Below are 17,669 nucleotides of genomic sequence, written 5' to 3'. Positions count from 1 at the left end.
GCTCCTCCGTTTGGACTTTACATACAAGGAGTCACATTACAAATTCTTACGTCTGTGTCCGCTTGCCTGTGGTGGGACGTCCCTTAGTCTTGCCGACCTAAAATTGAAAATTAATCGAATAGTAGTCAGAAGTGACCACCTTTCTCTGAACGCCTGGCTTGGCTCCGTTTTGGGGGCGCACACTGCATTTCTAACATAACTGCCTGTCGGTCACAGCTCTCTGCGACACTGGGGACGCGTGTCACTCCGCCTTGGCATCCCCACGGCATGTGGTGTGCCTTGCCCGCAGAGAGTGGTGACGATTCTTCTGAGGAGTGTGTGGCTATGTCTCAGGGGATGACATTCGGGGCCTACTATTTGTTTTTGCTTATGTCGTAAACAGCCACGTCAAAATGGACAGGATGAAGGAAAGATGAGGGATGGGTCATTTAGCGACCCACTTACAAAGAATTCCCTTTCTCAAAACTAGCAAAAATAGTTTAAGCAACATTCCAAACAGCACGTGAGAAATCATCGGCCCACAACCAGGTAATATTTTTGGATGAAACGAGTTAACCAGAAGTAGCGTAAATGTTTTGTTCATACTGTGTAACTTGGTGATAGTCAACTCACTAAGGGCGGTAACTGTGACATTTTTGGGGTTTGTGCTGTTTTGCTTAAGGTAGTCAGTCCCATTTTAAGCGTTTCCTTAATCAAAAACAAGATCGAACCAAACTAAAACAAAGCAAAAACAAGAAACCCCACAAAACTTCAAAGGGTTAACAAAATACTGAGTAGGTTCCAAAAATATAGATTATCACTTTGGGAAAAGTACCTAAAATATGCTTCTGTTCTGAAAACCCAACACATTTATACTTCGTGGTGTGCGCGTGCGTGTGTGTGTGCACGCGTGCGTGTATATGTATGTGTGTATCTCGATACATTGTCGACTCTTGCAGTTCCTAGGATCGTTAATGTAACCACTTGCTAAGCTTTTAAACATTTTGTCGTAAATCTAAACATTGCAAAGCGTAAAGCTACATCCTTAAAAACCACTCGTCACCTAAGGTGGACATGAAGATTATTATGTGTAGAAAAATGGGAAAAGACCGTACGGAGGATGCTTGGGGTTCGATGAAGCACGTTTTAACACACAGCGCATCGTGGAAACAGCTGGAAAACTGTGCAGAGAAGCGACCGAGCCCTGCGGGAGCCAGACCACTCAACACGCTGCACGTGGGGCTCGAACTTGCGACAGCCGGGTGGACGACCCTCGGCGTTTCCCGCTGTCCCTCACCTTGAAAATCGAGTCGTCCAGGATGGAAAAAGTAACCAGCCGTTGTTTCAATAACTCACGTCAATGGAATGTTCTCTTTAAATGACATTAAGAAGAAACCGTTCAAGTGTCCATCTGATTATCTATTTTCCAGTGTCACCTACTGGCCCGCACGCACGGATTGAGAGCTACTTTACCCTTTCTGGGTACAACGAATGCGAGATTCTCGAAGGAACAGTTCGCTGACGGGGTGGCTGGCACTATTGTGGGAAGAGAGATGACTCAGAACGTTATCTACGTCGCTCGTCGGGGCGACTCAGCTACGTTCAGACTTAGACGCCTGAAGAAGGCTGCTGGCCACGAAGTTAGCCCGCGTGCCCTTGGCGAGCTTCGTCACCGGCATTTGTACCAGCCAGGTTTCGGCATCTCGGTTCGTTTTATACTTTCATCTGGTTAGTAGGTCTTTGTTTAATCGTCTTATGGAAAGGAGGACAAAGGCGGGGAGGGTAACGCACTACATTTTATCTCTGAAAAAAAAAAAAAAAAAAAAAAAAGCCCAACAAAAAAAAAAAGCCAGACAAAGCCAGAAGGCTCTAATGGCCTCCGATTTTCTTCGGGACATTTGGCACCATGCATCAGCTGGGGGATAAGGATCTCCCTCCCCGTACTTAACTGCGGACAGCTTCAGAACAGAAATGATGCTTTGCCAGCTGCACGGGGCTGCGAAGGCAGATTATCTCCCCAGAAAGGGTTCTGTGTCCTGGAGGGGAGGGCGTCTGTTTCTTAGATGCCACCTCCTCTGATAAAATCACTAGCCAGGGCAGTTCCCCCCGACAAGGCTGTCTCTTCATAAAGCATGCCGGTAAGGCCAGGTGACAGAGCTGGCGTACGTGGGGACAGCTCACGAGCACACCGGCCACTGGACGGCTTCTAACACTGCAAGGGGCCGCAGCGGCCACTCCTTTGCTTGGAATTTTGTCCCAGTAGCTCAGGCTCCTGCTGCTGAGACTTCCCTCTAAAGTCAAGACCCATTTTCTTCTTCCTGTTTGGGTCCCCTCACGTTTTTCTCCAGATGAAATCACCTTTGCCAAGGTAGAGCCCTCTCCTCATCTCACACACGCTGCTTCTTTTTCTTTTGTTTGACTTGATTAGGGAAAGTGGCTCGTCCCCACGCGTCGTGGCGGCCGGCATTTGGAGGCTACCCTCTGTTCCTTCGGCATTGCTTTCTGGAGAATGACCGTGGCCAACTTCCTAACTTTGCTTTGGGACACAGGTGTTTTATTTTCAAATCTGCGTTTCCCTCTGCAGTTTGCTAAACTTCCTTCGGTGGGCGTATGGACAGCTGTCTGGCGGCAACGGAGACCGCCAGTCCCTGACGCACAGGTCGCCCGGGTCCCTAGTGACTTGGACTGGACTCAACTCACTGACCTTGAGGTGAAAAGCTCTGTACCCCATTACTAATCCCTGGAGCTCTCCGGCCCCCTGAAAATGATTCTTTGGTTTTCTTATTGCAAAGGTCATTTATAAAATCATGAACTGGATTTAGGAAAGCAACCATGAAATAGCAAGGGACAAGGCACTGATTGAAATTCCTGCGACGTCGTGTGGGCTGAGCCTCTCAGACAGTGGGACCGGGGGAAGGTGACATTATCGGCACCCCCATTCTTATTTCAGTAGCATGACCGGCTCACTTAGACGTGTCAACTTTACACCCACTGACCATGCCTCGGGGAACTAAATCCTAAATAAAGAAAATGGAAGAGCAAACTATGAAATAGCCAATAATCTTTATTTTGCACGTCCCCACCCCCATCCCTCTCCAGAAAGCACTAATGGGTATATTTGTGCATGTGAAAATATTGTATAAAGTATTTAGAATGATCTCAAATTAATAGAACAAAAACACAAATCTCAACATAGATGTTTTGTTTCTTTGCAGGGATAGAAAAATTTGGCTTCTAGAACAAGAAGGGCAATGAAATACCACACTCTTCAAAGGGCTACTCCATTTCCACTGATTTTCAATTTAATATTCATGGCAGAAAATCTCATTTCTCTAACCACATAATACGTCTTAAAATATGACTAATTCATACACTAATATCAATTTACTTGGCATTAAAAAAATCACAATTTCTATTAATATATTTATATTAGGTTCAAAGCCCATATTCTAGCATTTAAGATATCTATTACACTGGCCCAGGTTGAGATTATTTCAAAATCAAGTAAAAGTCCATATTAATTCCAAAGTTGCTAAAATATGCTAATAAAATTAAATTTGAGGTTTTACATTAAAAATAAAATATTTGGTTTATTTCTTAGACATCTATAACATATAATAAATAATGGGCAGTATAGTAATATAATAAAGTTTTGTGATACCCTGAAATTTGATGAGTTTTCTTTAAAAAAATCATAGTATTCTTCATTTCAGCCTTAAACCACAATATCAATGAATAGATCTGCAGAAATGAAACAATATAAACACAAAATGCTACAGTTTTTTTTGTTTTTTTGTTTTTGTTTTTTTTTACTTTTGGGGAATCTACATGTCCTTTTAGTCGAAGTAAGTCAAAGAAATGTACAGAAACAAAATAGATAACAAAACATTTTCGAATCAGGAACCATGGGTTGAACTGTGTATTTTCCTTCCACCTGCAGGGCCGTTTTCCCGCCTCGTTCTGGACCCTTCGCTCAGTCAGCTCAGACTGACGGCTTTCGGCTCCGGCCCAGTTTCCCGCTCCTTTGCTTATTATATACAGCAGTCATTACAGACATGGCTGAGATTGCAGTGGATTTCAGAGAAAGCCAGAATTAAACACGATAAAAAATTTAAAAAATAACTACTTCATAAATATTTATTATTTACAGGAGGGGGGAATCTTCTAGTCTGGAGAGTTCTTATACAAGCCGATGACGTGTATAAGCCGTGAGAAGAAGGCCAGCAGTTTACGGAAGAGCAAACTCAGAACCCAACAAAGGTAGAAAATACGTGAGAGTTGACAAAAATAATCTGCACGAAAGCAAACAGGACATGATAGAAACCTTTTTCTTAAAAAATATAAGGTATTTCACAAAAGCCCGAACATTTACAGGTTAGTACTAAAAACGGGAGGAGGGGAAGCTTCATATATTTTCATCACAAAAATATTTACCAGTACTCCGACCGGAGTCCTCTTACGCTCTTGTGATTATCCTACTGGAGACAGGAAGAGGCTGAAACTGTATGCGGACTCACGAGACGACCCCTACGTCCCAGTCAAGGCCGTCTGCGCGTCATCTTCCCATCTGACACCTTCGTGAAAGGCCCTCGACAGAATCAAGAAGCCGCAAGGGAAGACTCTGGCCTCTTTATTGATAACACTCGTCACCGGTAACGACACGGAGGCGGGGCGGTCCTCGGCCACGCCGGCCCTGAGCTCTTCTGCGTCTCGGCGCGCGGGCCACGGGCGGTCTGCTCCCTTTTTTTTGCCTCCGCCTCCCGCGCCGCCACCCGCGGGGCGCAGGGCCGGGGCGTCAGTGCGCCCGGTGCTTCCTCTTCTTGTGCTTCTTGTCCTTCTTCTTGTTGGCACACTTGTTGCAGAACCACTGCATCTCCTCCGGGGGCGCGGTCATCAGCCCCACGCAGGACCTGCACGTTCGAAGAAAGAATTCGGACAAACGCGTTCTTTTTGCTTCTATGCTTTCAAATCATTTTAAGCGATTAAACAAAACTTTACGTCTACGGTCTCGGTACCAGACATGCGAGTGAAACAGCTCTGATTTGCGGAGTGCCACCGGGGGCGGGAGGACGAGGACAGCACGGTGTCCCTGTCGCGGCCAGCGGAGAGGGCCGCCGGCCCACCCACCCTGTCGGCCGGGCCGGTGACCACCCTGCGCCACAGCTTTTGTCACCTTACGGCTGTCACGCACCCTGTACCCTAATGCATTTCTATCTTTTCACATCTGATATTTTAAAAGTAAAATGAGATTATCTGCATAAATGCTGGTAGCATTTCCTCGGCTGTGGGAGCTACTGACGAGGCGTAAAGGACAGATAAGCTGTCTCTTTTTCTGCAGCTTATGATATGTGTACAGAGCGGCTACTTCAAGGTCACTGCCAAGCTCGGCAGCTCTTACAGCAGTGACTGGCGAGGAAGGAAAGGGGAACCCACCTCTTTTTGTGCCATAGGATACATAAGTTAAGTGAAACGTCGGGAACTTAGGCTCCATAACGATGCTGCAGACACTGGATTTTTGTGTGTGATCGACAAGAATCGCATCCTACAGGCTCATGGCCCGTGCGACGGGAGGCGGTGGGGGGAGTGGGGGGAACCCAGGTGGCCGTCCAGCCTGCACTAGGCGGGGTGCCTCCCCTCCGGGCCCAGGCGCTCACCAGTGGTACCAGTCGTCACAGTCGTCACACCCAATCATGGGACTCCCGTCGTCAGGCTTGTCACATCCAGGACAGATCCAGATCTGATTTCCCCACTCATCTCGGATCTGAGGAATTTTTTTGGCGGGGGGGGAAGCGGGGGGGACAAAAACAGAGATCGAATGGTGAGAAGGGACCAAAGAGAGGGCGGGATGAAACCGATCACTTTATGCCGCAAACCCAATAAACCAACTACTGAACTAAGGAAAATACGCTAGTCACGTTCGTAAAGCCACGACCGCCACGGTCGTCACTATTCCGGGACCACGTGACAAAAAGACCAGCTACTAAGTGCTCGGTGATAAGACATTTCTGTGAATATTTTCAACTCTCTTTTGTAAGTCATAAAAACAAAGCATTTTATAATAATTTCTGTGAACAATATGACCTGTAGGCACCTTTATCTAAAAAATAAAGTTCTTAACGATTAGGGTCTTTATGGCAGTGACAACCGATCCTTTCGACTGCTATCGGGCCCAGCTGCGCGCTGGCTCCTCAGTCACATTCACGGGCGTGGATTAATCCATGCGGCCAACTGTGCACGTACCGCCTCATTACTTATTAGCCAAACCCTTCTCCTGAACCAGCTGATAAGATCAAGGATATAAAAGAGTCGTTACTGAGTAACTTTCCATTCCCTTTATGACATTTTCAGGAAAGTACAATCACGAAAGGGCAAATGAAACAAGGGACTGAGGGAGCCAACGAGCTGCACAGTTTACCATTTTGCAACAAATACGCGGTGCTCCGGAGTTGACTTAACTCCAAACAAGGAGCATCCTTAACTGCTCCGCATGCAGCAGACCTCGGTGGGAGAAACGATTCTGTGGCGGGCGGTCAAAAACAGCAGCGACTAAACGCTAACGCTCAAGTTCTTGTAGTAACAGGGCATGTGACGTCATTCAGCTCATTCTGCAAGGTGGGGTTCCTTCACCTTCGGTCACACCAGTGGCTGCACGTGCAGAACACAAAGGCCGTTCTTTGTGTGCCATGGTGTATTGCGGGGACAGATGTTTCAGTCTACGGATGTGCTATTTTAAAGCCTGCCATTTTTGAAAAAGTCTCTCCAAAGGCAAATGAGTTCATATGAAAGCTTCCTAAAGAAATGTGTGGGCAGTGACACCAGGGACTCAGCCCCCTCCAGGTCCGAGGGGAGAGGACCATCAGCTCCCCGTGCCAGCTGTCCAGGGTGACGACCCGTCCCGCATCCGGGGCCTGAGGCTGCCTCGCGTGGCCAGCCCCACTGCTGGCTAACCTTTCTTGAACTTAGAAGGCCGTGACTGTTGCTACATGAGAAATCTGACTGGAGAGTCAGAAATTTTAGGGTTAGAACACAGTACGGTGAGCACCTAGCCTAGAGCAGACTCCTAGTTACAGATGGCGAAATGAAGGTTGAGGGACTAAACATCAAACCCTTCCCGATCGGCCCATCTGGGGGTCTGTGGCCTCAGTTAAACACCAAGAGCAAGTGGTCCTCGAATAGATCCATCTGGTGATCACAGATTATTCTATCACATCTTTATGTCTTGAATTGTCAATTTAATATTTTCCTGTTAGTTTTCATGGCTTTATAGCCTCTCCCAATACTTTTGAGATTTTCTTCTTATTCTTTGTATCATTATAGTGCCTCAAATATTTAATGATCTGTTGAAACCTCCTTCCGAAACGCCTGGAAGAGATGTAATATTTGCATAACTTATGACAATCCCGCCACCGTGCAATCACTTCTATGCAGAAGGGGCTGCGCCATCACTGGGCCGATAGGTCAGTCTCCAGATCTGGTGGTCCTGGCAACGTCAGACACGCTCGGATGCTCAGGGAGCTCCGTGGTCTGCAAGTTCATTTGCATTGTGCGCCTTCACCCACACAATACTGTCATTAGTGGCTATCAAAAACAGCGGCTGGCCCACCAGAGCTGCGTATGTTACGTGAATTCTACTCTTAAGTGAATAATTTAATTGCTTGATCGAGAAATTGACTGTGGGATTTAAATATCACTATTTCTCTCTATAGTTATACTTTGATATTGTTGTATATACATATGTAGTCATATTCTAAAACAATATAAAGAAAAACAACGCTTTGACGTTATTTATGGAGACGAAATATGCAAACACTGTAATATAGTACTTTTCGGCCAAAAGCTAGAAAATGTAATAACACTGTTCCAGTTATAAAGAATTATCTTTGAAATTCAATCCGATACATATGACTCTGCTTTTTAATTGCAAACGCTTTCATGATAAAATAGGAAGCTGTTAAGTGACTTTTTCGTAAATACTATAAAAATAAACGCAACGTACCACGTAAGTGCTGACTGTCTCCGTTACCACGCTCCGGACGGGGGCTTTGGAACTTCCAGCTCCAGAGATGGCAGGGGATGGAGACGCCATTAAAGCGGGGGACACGGTGGACTGTGTGAGGAGTGGCAAGGGCACCGGGGGAGGGGTGACATGCACAGGGACGGGTGCGGTGGCGGGTGCGGGCGGCGGGGTCTTGGGTCTGTTCAGAGAGGGAGCTGCCTTAGGCTCCGGGGCTGGAACCACCTTGCTGATGACGCTGTTGACAAAAGAGAAAGAAAAAAAGTCAAAACGCGGCTGCTGACTCCAACTACGTATTTTAAAACACCATGAAATAACTTCTTCTAGCAGCAACTACTCTTTGGAAGTGTCCAGACGTGCTCCAGGCCTCAGAGTTCAAGGCCTGCACGAATTAACTGCAACTTAGGCTCCGGGGCTGGAACCACCTTGCTGATGACGCTGTTGACAAAAGAGAAAGAAAAAAAGTCAAAACGCGGCTGCTGACTCCAACTACGTATTTTAAAACACCATGAAATAACTTCTTCTAGCAGCAACTACTCTTTGGAAGTGTCCAGATGTGCTCCAGGCCTCAGAGTTCAAGGCCTGCACAAATTAACCGCAACCAGTTCAGAGTCGTGGCTGGGGAGGGACGCTGAGTGGCGGGCGGTGCCTGGCTCCTGGGAGGGAGACGGAGGCCCCGGCCCCGTTCCCGGTGACGATCCCCACCAATAGGCGGCACTGGAGACCGCCGGCTGTCTCTCCATGCAGCGTCTCGTCCGCAGACCTCGGGCGGCCCCGGAGGCGTGGGCTCAGAGTTCGGACGCCTGGGTCCAAATCCTAGATCTGCCACGAGCTGGCTGTGCGGCCTTGCGCAAATCATTTAAAGACATGACTTACGGAGCCCCTTAAGAAGTCGGCTATTACACCTGGCACTTTACACGTATCGGCTCACTCGGTCCTCACGACGGCTTCAAAGGCGTCATAGTGATTCCACTTTGCGGACGAGGCAATGGGGCTAGAGACAGACGGGAACTGGGCAAATGGGTGCCAGGCTCTAAGCAGAGGTCTGGATTCCACAACTCTTCCAAGTTTCTTCATTTGAAAAAATTATGTATCATTTGAAGCATAGAGAAAACACTATAGCAGACGGCTTAGGTAACAGAGAACGGACAGGGCCTCTCGCCATATTTGCTGCAGACTGTCCCCCTCCTGCAGAAGTCACCACTGTCCTCGACCTGCCAGGTATGTTTCTGTAATTTTGTTTCTGCCTCGCAGACACCCATAAGCAATCGATACGGTACTACTCTCTTATGTGTTTCAACTATGCAAACTGAATTTATCCTCCCTCTGTAACTAGCTTTCCTCAGTTTTTTTTAAAATTTTTTTATTAAGATATAACTGACACATAACGTTGTGTAAGTCGGGTGCGCACTGCGCTGGTCTGATACATTTGTACATCCCGATATGATTATCACACTGGCTAATGTCTTTCTCATGCCACATAATTATCATTTCTTCTTTGCCTTGAGAAAAGTTAAGATCTAGTATGTGCAGCTTTGCAGTTTCAATAAGTGTTGTTGGCTACAATCTCTATGCTGTGCGTTTGATCCCCAGAACTTACTCGTCTCCTAGTTAGTTGCCCACTTAGTTTTAGGTCTTGTGATCTGTCCGTGTTGATACGTACGATCTACGTTATTTGTTACACTTGTTCAACTGTATTCCATGGTGTGAACAAGTCAAGGGGGTTTTGCCCATCGCCCCACTGAGTGGAGGACATACTACCGCGTAAATGTTACACGGTACCTGTACATATGCTCAGGTATTTCTCCAGGCTATATTCCTAGAAACAGAGTCGCGGGGTCACAAGGTGTGCACACCCCTGCCTTTACCGGGGACCCCACGCTGCTCTCTAAAGGGACTGCGCCAGCCCGTCTCCTTCCGCTGTCCCACGCATCGCTTTCTAGGCCTTTCTAGGCCAAGAAGCGCGTCACAAGCTCCGTGCGATGTGAAGCGTCAGCACTGGTGCCCTCCTCACGGACTGCGCCAGCCCGTCTCCTTCCGCTGTCCCACGCTTCGCTTTCTAGGCCCTGCTCTTCTGGTCAGCGAAGTGGGTACGTTCAGCTGCCTCTGGCGGTTGTGAGCAGCTGACACAGAGAAGCGCGTCACAAGCTCTGTGCGATGTGAAGCGTCAGCACTGGTACCCTCCTCACAGCCGTTGCTCACGGCAGCCGCTGGCACCATCGCCACCAGCCTGGATGGTTCCACTTTCTCAAGACACCGCCCCCCAAAGCACGGATTCTTTGCTGTGCTGATGAGAAGTTTATAAAGCATTAATTATTGCAAAAATGTCCTCATTATATAAGCGAAAAATTAATGCTGTCTCATTGCTCTCCACTTGTTTCACACAAGTGTGACGGCCTTCCTGACCCGAATATAGCCCGAGACTAGAGAGTTAACGTGGCCCGTTTGTGAAGGAGACACTCGATAAGTGCTTAAGATAACGAATAGTGAACATTTACTGAACACTGACTAAGTACCCAACTGTTCTAAGCACTTGAAAGCCAACAGGATACTGGGCACCGTGCTACATGTTCACCTGCCTCATCTCACTTGATCCTCATGACCACCAGATGAAGCAAGCGCTATCGTTACTCTCCATCGGAAGACACCCAGGCACAGGAGGTTACGGACCCTCGCAGATGCGCAGACCTCCGTGTGGGAGAGCCAGGATTCAAACCCGGGCAGTCGGACTTCAGACCCACACGGACACCGGCGGAGCGTCCTGAATGAGCTCTGCCTCACACATGAGGTGGGGCTGCAGAGTTCCTACTGTGGCATTTACACCCATAGGGCAAGCACTCCCTATTTTTATGGTTAGACTAAAATTTTAAAACACACTATTTTTGGAGGCATTTCCCATTATGGCCTCAAACATCGGTGCTGGAACCAGAACCCAAGGAGAAGTGGGAACCCAGAGAGGTAAGTAGAACCCAGATGTTTCACTCAAGGGCATCTGCCCACTAGGCGAATCTGATCTTTGGTTTTGATAAAGAGGACAGGATTTGAAGCCCAGGGCCTGGCAAAGTGTGCAGTCTACGAGTACTCACGCCTCCCCACATGAAGGCCTCTGAACGAGCTACAGAAATTAGGTAAAGATGAACCAGAATCTGGTGAACTCTCAGTTCTGGTGGCCCAGGACATTATAATTAAAGTCATTTAGACTAGTAATGTGCCCAGGTACCCAGCACTAATCACCTTGAGAGGAACTAACATAAAATCCAGGACTTGTATCGTTAATATAGATAATTATTTAAGGAAAAAAAGCAGCAGATAATCAAAGATAACCAAACATACAAAGAAGCAACGTAGCATCAGGGAGAAGCAGAAGAAATAAGAGACAGTATATAGAGACCTATAAAAAACACAGATACAAGAATTATCAACTACAAAACAACTCCACTCATGTTTAAAAAATGAAAGGCAAAGCCTGACATTACCTGCAGGAAATAGGAGTAACCTAGTAGATCTGAAAAGAACAGATCTGGAAATGAAAAGTGCAATAAGTAAAATTTAAAATGCAATAGATGGTAGAACTATAAACTGAATAGTAGGACAGAAGAAATGATCTAGAACGTAGTCTGGAGAGGAAAAGAGAATCTGATAAAAAGGTCTACTTAGTCCATGTTTGATCATAAATCTAGAGAGAGATTGGAGCAGAGGCAAAAAGAAAGAATTATCTGAGACTTCTACAGAACTGATGAAAGATATCAATCCACAGACTTAAGATGCCTAACAAACCCCCGGTGAGATAAATAAAAAGAAATCTGTACTTAGATACATCAGAGTGAAACTATGAAACATCACAGACAAAGAGAAAAGCCTTGAAAAGCAGCCAGAGGGAAAAAAGAATAATTATTTTCAAAGAAGAAACAGCAATGATGAACTAGAAGACAGTGGAATAACATTTTCGATGTGCTGCAGAAAAGGAAATTTTGTCTGAAAACATCTTTTAAGAATAAGGATGAAATAAAGACATTTTCAGGCAAGCAAAATCTGAGGATTTGCCACCAGTGGATGCTTAGTAAAAGAAATTCTAAAATAACTATTTTCAAATTATTTTTACATTCTTAGAAATTACTGAGAAACCCAAAGAAGTCTTATGTGCATTTTTTCTGTGAATATTTACCATATTAGACATTGTAAGAGAGAAATTAAAACATTATTTAATAATTCACTTAAAAGGAGCAGTAATAAACCCATTACATGTTAACAGATAACATATATATATATATATATTTAATGAAAAGCACGTTTTCCAAGACAAAACTGTTTTGCGAGAGGACTGGCACTGTTTTATATTTTTGCAAATCTCCTTACTGCACGCTTATGTAACTGGAGAAAGGAGGGGAAAAGCATTTTAATGGCCTTTTCAGATTACTGTGTAAATTCTTTGATGCTGCACCAAAATGCAACCACTGGCAGTTTCTTAAAAGGCAGTTGGGTGTCTACAACCTGAAACTGTATCAAAGCTTTTCATGTTCTGTTACATAAAAACCCACTGAGCTGTCTAGCGCGCTAAATAGATGTTTTACCCGTGTGCATGATTTCATAAGTTCTATATTGGTCATCTGGAATGCTGATTGACTGAGTTATACGGATCTTCCAAACACACATTTTATTATACAAATACTAAAAAAGTTACATTTGTTGGTCCAGCTCACCATCCAGCTCACCAAAAATTTCTTAAAGTATTGAGGAGCTGTCATAACGGTGTGTTTTCTAAACTAAATTCTAACTTTTATTTACAAGCGTTAATTTTATAATTTATAACAAATACTCTCAGGTCCTTTCTTTGAAATAACAGGCTTACCGTATTCATTTGTGAGAAAATGTTGGCCAAATATCCAAGTCTGAATAACCACTGTTTGTCAGTTGTTCTTTCAAGTAAAAATGGTATTATGTGAGCAAAGCAGCTAGTTTAGTTTGCAACTTCGACAGTCACACAAATGCTTTTCCTCAAAACAACCACCGTTTTTCCCATTCGCTACCTTCCACTCCGGCACACACACTACTGAAAAGGTGCACGTTCCAAGGGCCCCGTGCCACACCTGGAGCACACCTGGGCTCTGAGGGAGGCAAGCACTTCCGCTCAAGACAGATCGTCTCACCCGACGGCCTGAGGTGCAAGGAGGAGCGGGGACGAGTGACAGCGTCGGCGAGGCCGAACAGACGCCGACGCGAGAAAACCACAGCAATATGGCAGCCAGCGGGGCTGGCCAGAGCGGAGGCGCTCCAACGGCCTCCATGATCTGGGAGGAGGTGTGAAGGTATTGACCTTAAAATGTTGTAATATCTAGGGTATGTGAAGACTAAGAATAAAGAATATATATAGCCGCTAAACTCGTATAGAGAAAAATAGAATGATTAAAAAATAACCAATCCGAGAGGAAAGAGAAAAAGAAACGCTGAACAGTAAGACAGAGAGAGAGCTTTAACAAGGTAGATTTTTTTTTTAACTCAAAATAACGATAATTAATCATGTAAATGGTCTCTGAGGTTCTGGTGGCAGATGGGGTGAAACGGTGACATCCAACCTCGTCTAGCAACAGAAAGGCAGAGAGGAGGAGGCTGGGAAAAGAGGCCGTAGCACTCAGACGCTTTTAAGGCGAGGGCTCCCAGTGACAACGAAGGGTACTTCATAACGATAAGAGTTCCAATGTGCCAGGAAGAGACGACGATTTAAAATGTGAATGCACCTAAGAATACGTCCTTGAAATACATAAAGCGCAACCGGCAAAGCTGTAAGAAACAGACAAATCCACAGTATCATCGGGGATTTTAGCATGTCTCTCTCTCTCTCACTGACAGAGTAAGCAGTCAACAACCAATAAAGACTTGAAGGTTTGAACAAAATAACACAAGTAACAAAACTGAAAAGTAATCTGGGAGTGAAGCGGATGGATATGTTAAACACTGATTACAGATGTGAAAAACAAAACGAAACTAAACAAAACAAAACTGACCCAATGGACATTTTAAAAGCTCTGTATTCAAAGAATACAGAATACTCGCTCTTTTCAAAACGACACCAAAAAAAACTGACGGGACAAATTTCATAAGGCTGCAGAATGACTGAAGAGTCTGTGCACGTATCTGTCACCCTGCTTTCGACGGGTGGAAAGCCTTTCACGGCTCCCAACGTGGGAGCTGGCGCTTAGTGGGCACCTCGTACATCCGAACATATGTAATTTCACTGGCCAAACAAACAAAACAAACAAAAGCTGGCCCTGAAATAGCGAGTTCCTAGATGAAATGATATATTTAGCGATGTAGTAATTTTGTAGATGAAATGATACATCATTCGTCTGGCCAATAAAAATTATGGGAAAAACTGTGCAGTAACATGTACTGTGACGTGGGAAGAAAGATGAAATAAAGGACAGCTGGGGGAACTGTGGGGTACCAGTGAGGAGAGGAGAGAGAACGAGAGGAAGGAAGGAATTACGGATTCAGCTGAGGGGCCGGGGGGATCCCAGGCACCGTCAGTTCTGGGCTCCGGGAGGTGATTCCGGGAAGAGAGCAGAAGACAGGAAGCAGGAAACGGGTTTGCGATTCACTGTCACCGGGGAGAAGTAAGCCAGAAAACCTAAGACAGCGACAAGAGGTTACCGGGAACAACGTTTTCTATCTTATACCTACCCACAGAGTTGACAGATGGGACTCAGACAACTATTTGCAAAGAATTTGTTCCTTTCATCGCTTTATTTCATGTTCACTATCTGTTTGCTACACTAGTGGGAGATGTCGGCGTAACTGCTGAATCTACTATCTAAAATGGTTTTTAGATATTCACGTGCTCTAATATATAATGACCATACGAAAGTGAGAATTAGCTCTGAGCTGTAAGACGATGGAGTTAACTTAAAAAAGAAAACTCAAATTACAGCTATATCACAAACCATAAATTCTAGAGGGATTAAAGATTTGGTCAAAGAAAACATAAAACCATAAAAATACCCCAAAAAGTAAGTCAACATATGTTTTTGATCTTTAGATTGGAAAGATTTTCTAGGCATCTCACCAAAAGTAGGAACCATAAGGGAAACACTGAATTGATTGTGCAAAATCTTTAAAATATCATAAGCAAAGTTCAATGGAAAAAGGCAAAATGAAGAAAATTATGTGAAACACACATGATAATGAGTTCAGTCCTTATATCAAAATTTCTTTCGAATCAAAACCAAAAAGACTAACATTCTTGTTAAAACACGAGTAAGGGACATGAGGAAGTGACACAGAATAAAAGACACAAACGGCCGACAGACAGGAAAAAGTGTTCGCTGTTCACGGAGATCAATGACATGGCCATGAAAACAACGAAAAGTACCTTTTTTGGTAAAAATGAAAAAGACTGACAACACTTAGTATTATCAAGATATGGGAATGGGAGAGGCAGTTGGCACGTATTTCTGAATGTTATCAAAACCTTAAAAACGTACAAGTCTAAACCAGCAATTCCATGTCTAGAAATCAATCTTGTGAAATGATTAGATAGCTATGCAACGATATGGGGTAAAGAACAGTATTTACAGTATTATTTATGATTGCAAAAAAACCCCCCCAAAACTAGAACATAATTTTAAAAACTCCCAATAGAGGAATTGGTTAAATAAATGATAATAAAATACTATGCTGTCATTTGAAGCAATGACAAACACACACATACACACGATATATCTGCCCCCCAAAAGATTATAGACAGTATGTATAATAGGGTCTAATCTGTGTAAGAAAAAAAAAGCAAACAAGAATGCATGAGTGTGTACTTAGAAAAAAGTTAAGAAAAAAAGGCCCAGAAATTGGCTCTGTATGGTGGGACTGTTGGTATCTTTTTCTTTTTGGTTTGTCTATAATTAACAACAACGAAAAGAATAAATTAAAAATACCGTCATATACATATCTAGTGCTGCCGAGAATTTTTAGATGGTTTAACGAGTTGTACATTTTTAACATGCCCACTTTTCTGCACATAGGTTGTACTTTATTAAATCACTGGCGAAATACGATGGCCTGGCTAACGCCTTCCAGACGGATGCTGACCGTGGTCCAGCTGTAAACTTGAAGGCTGCCTGGATGGGGCATCCAAACTGAGTGCACCGTCCTCGACAGAGATCAGTAGGGCAAGGGCCCGGGGAGGGGAACATCCTAACACTACGCTGTTTTGGTACGTAATTAAAATCATCAATTTGAACAGCCTGCAGACATTAAGGTTGGCGCACGGTCTTGGGTCCTTGCAAAGAAACATAACATCCGCGGCCACCTGCGCCCCAAACGCGTGCACACCTGCCCCTATCACCCACACCATGCAGCTCGCTGCTTAGGAGTGAATGTGTGTCTCACTCATCTTTGAGTTATCTGCAGTATTAAACAATGACCTAACCCACATTCATCGCCTCTAATAAGCTAAGCCTGACGCTGCACTGAGAACGCTCCTATGAAAATATTTTACTGTAAAATATTTTTGTCTGTTGAAAATGCTTTAAAATAGGCCAATTTCCCCTTTCTCCCCTTCCTGCCTCCCTCCTTCTGCACTACGTAACGAGTTCCAAGACCACTGAGACTCCTGAGCAGCTGCTCACTGTCAGGCCCAGAATATCAGCATACAAACAAACGCAAGGTGCGACACACCACACAGGTCGCCCTCCGCTGTCGCCCGGAAATGCTTTTCGACTGTTCTAAGCTGCGCCAAACACACAATGAATATTATTTGCCTTACTTGGCTGTTTTCCAACCCCCTTTCATTTTCTCTTTCTCTTTGATTTCTCCCTTTCCTATAAGGCCTGGGAACGGTGCCCGCGAGAATGGGTTGGTATTAGCAATACAGCTGATGGATGTAAGCAGACTGTTGACTCGTTTTCTGGGGCAGCACCTGAAACCTCAGAGACGTCTACTTGTGCATATCTTTTTATTTCTCAATTTAGAGAAACAGCATTTGGGTGAAAATAACTCGTAATAAAAATCATCCTTCCAAAACGCCTAATATTCCCCTCCATTTCAATTAAATTACTCCTTTAAAATTACGTATTTCTCATTCAAATTTTCTGAGCAGCAAAAGGACAGATGTCAAAGTGGTCAGTGTGGTTGAGACGGCCCATGTCCCAAGCATCCTCCTGGAGAGCAGATGGTATTACGTAGGCACTAGTGTGGCTCATTCCTACCAATCCTTTTGAATTTCACGAGAAAATCCACTAGAGTTTGAAAGTTATTTTTGAGTTTAGCTGCTCAATTACTTTTGTGGTACGTAGAAACAGAGTTTCACGGATGATCTTTTTATTCTCTTTTCAATTTTGAACATAAGTAGTATAACATGACATAGTTTCTCATCACCTGGGATAAACTATCATCACGTACCTAATAGGGTGATTGTAAAAATAACGCTGGCTTCCTATTGGCCTTGCTCGCCGACCTTTACCGCTGCTCCATATTTTTCTCCCCGAGTATCATTTTTTCCCTATTTAACTGCACAGTGAGCTCTCCTCTAGCATGTTGTTGAATGAGCGGAGTCTGCCGAGTAACCAACACCGCCCACAGCTGCGTCCCCAACGGCTCAGGCTGCTACCATTACATCTCTGAGGACTTGATCGGGGTGCTCGAACTGTGATAAACACAGGTGTGATTCATAAAATGTGCAGAAGGA

At 44.7% G+C, this 17,669-nt stretch overlaps 1 protein-coding gene across 1 annotated transcript in view; it reads right to left on the bottom strand.

Moving 5' to 3' along the window:
* Positions 1-4,723: 4,723 nt before the first annotated feature.
* TAF3 (TATA-box binding protein associated factor 3) overlaps positions 4,724-17,669 on the bottom strand; it is a 138,150-nt gene continuing 125,204 nt past the window's right edge. Inside the window, exons 5-7 of the mRNA XM_006906957.3 lie at positions 7,976-8,231; positions 5,634-5,740; positions 4,724-4,889 (exon numbers count right to left, since the gene is read on the bottom strand). Coding sequence (XP_006907019.1) covers positions 4,775-4,889; positions 5,634-5,740; positions 7,976-8,231 — 478 coding nt within the window. The 3' untranslated portion in view covers positions 4,724-4,774. The remainder of the gene's footprint in view (positions 4,890-5,633; positions 5,741-7,975; positions 8,232-17,669) is intronic.

Source organism: Pteropus alecto, unplaced genomic scaffold, assembly GCF_000325575.1.
Source record: "Pteropus alecto unplaced genomic scaffold, ASM32557v1 scaffold11, whole genome shotgun sequence".
NCBI classification, from domain to species: domain Eukaryota; kingdom Metazoa; phylum Chordata; class Mammalia; order Chiroptera; family Pteropodidae; genus Pteropus; species Pteropus alecto.
Note: the sequence above shows the minus strand (reverse complement) of the source record. Positions and strands in the feature narration are given on the sequence as shown.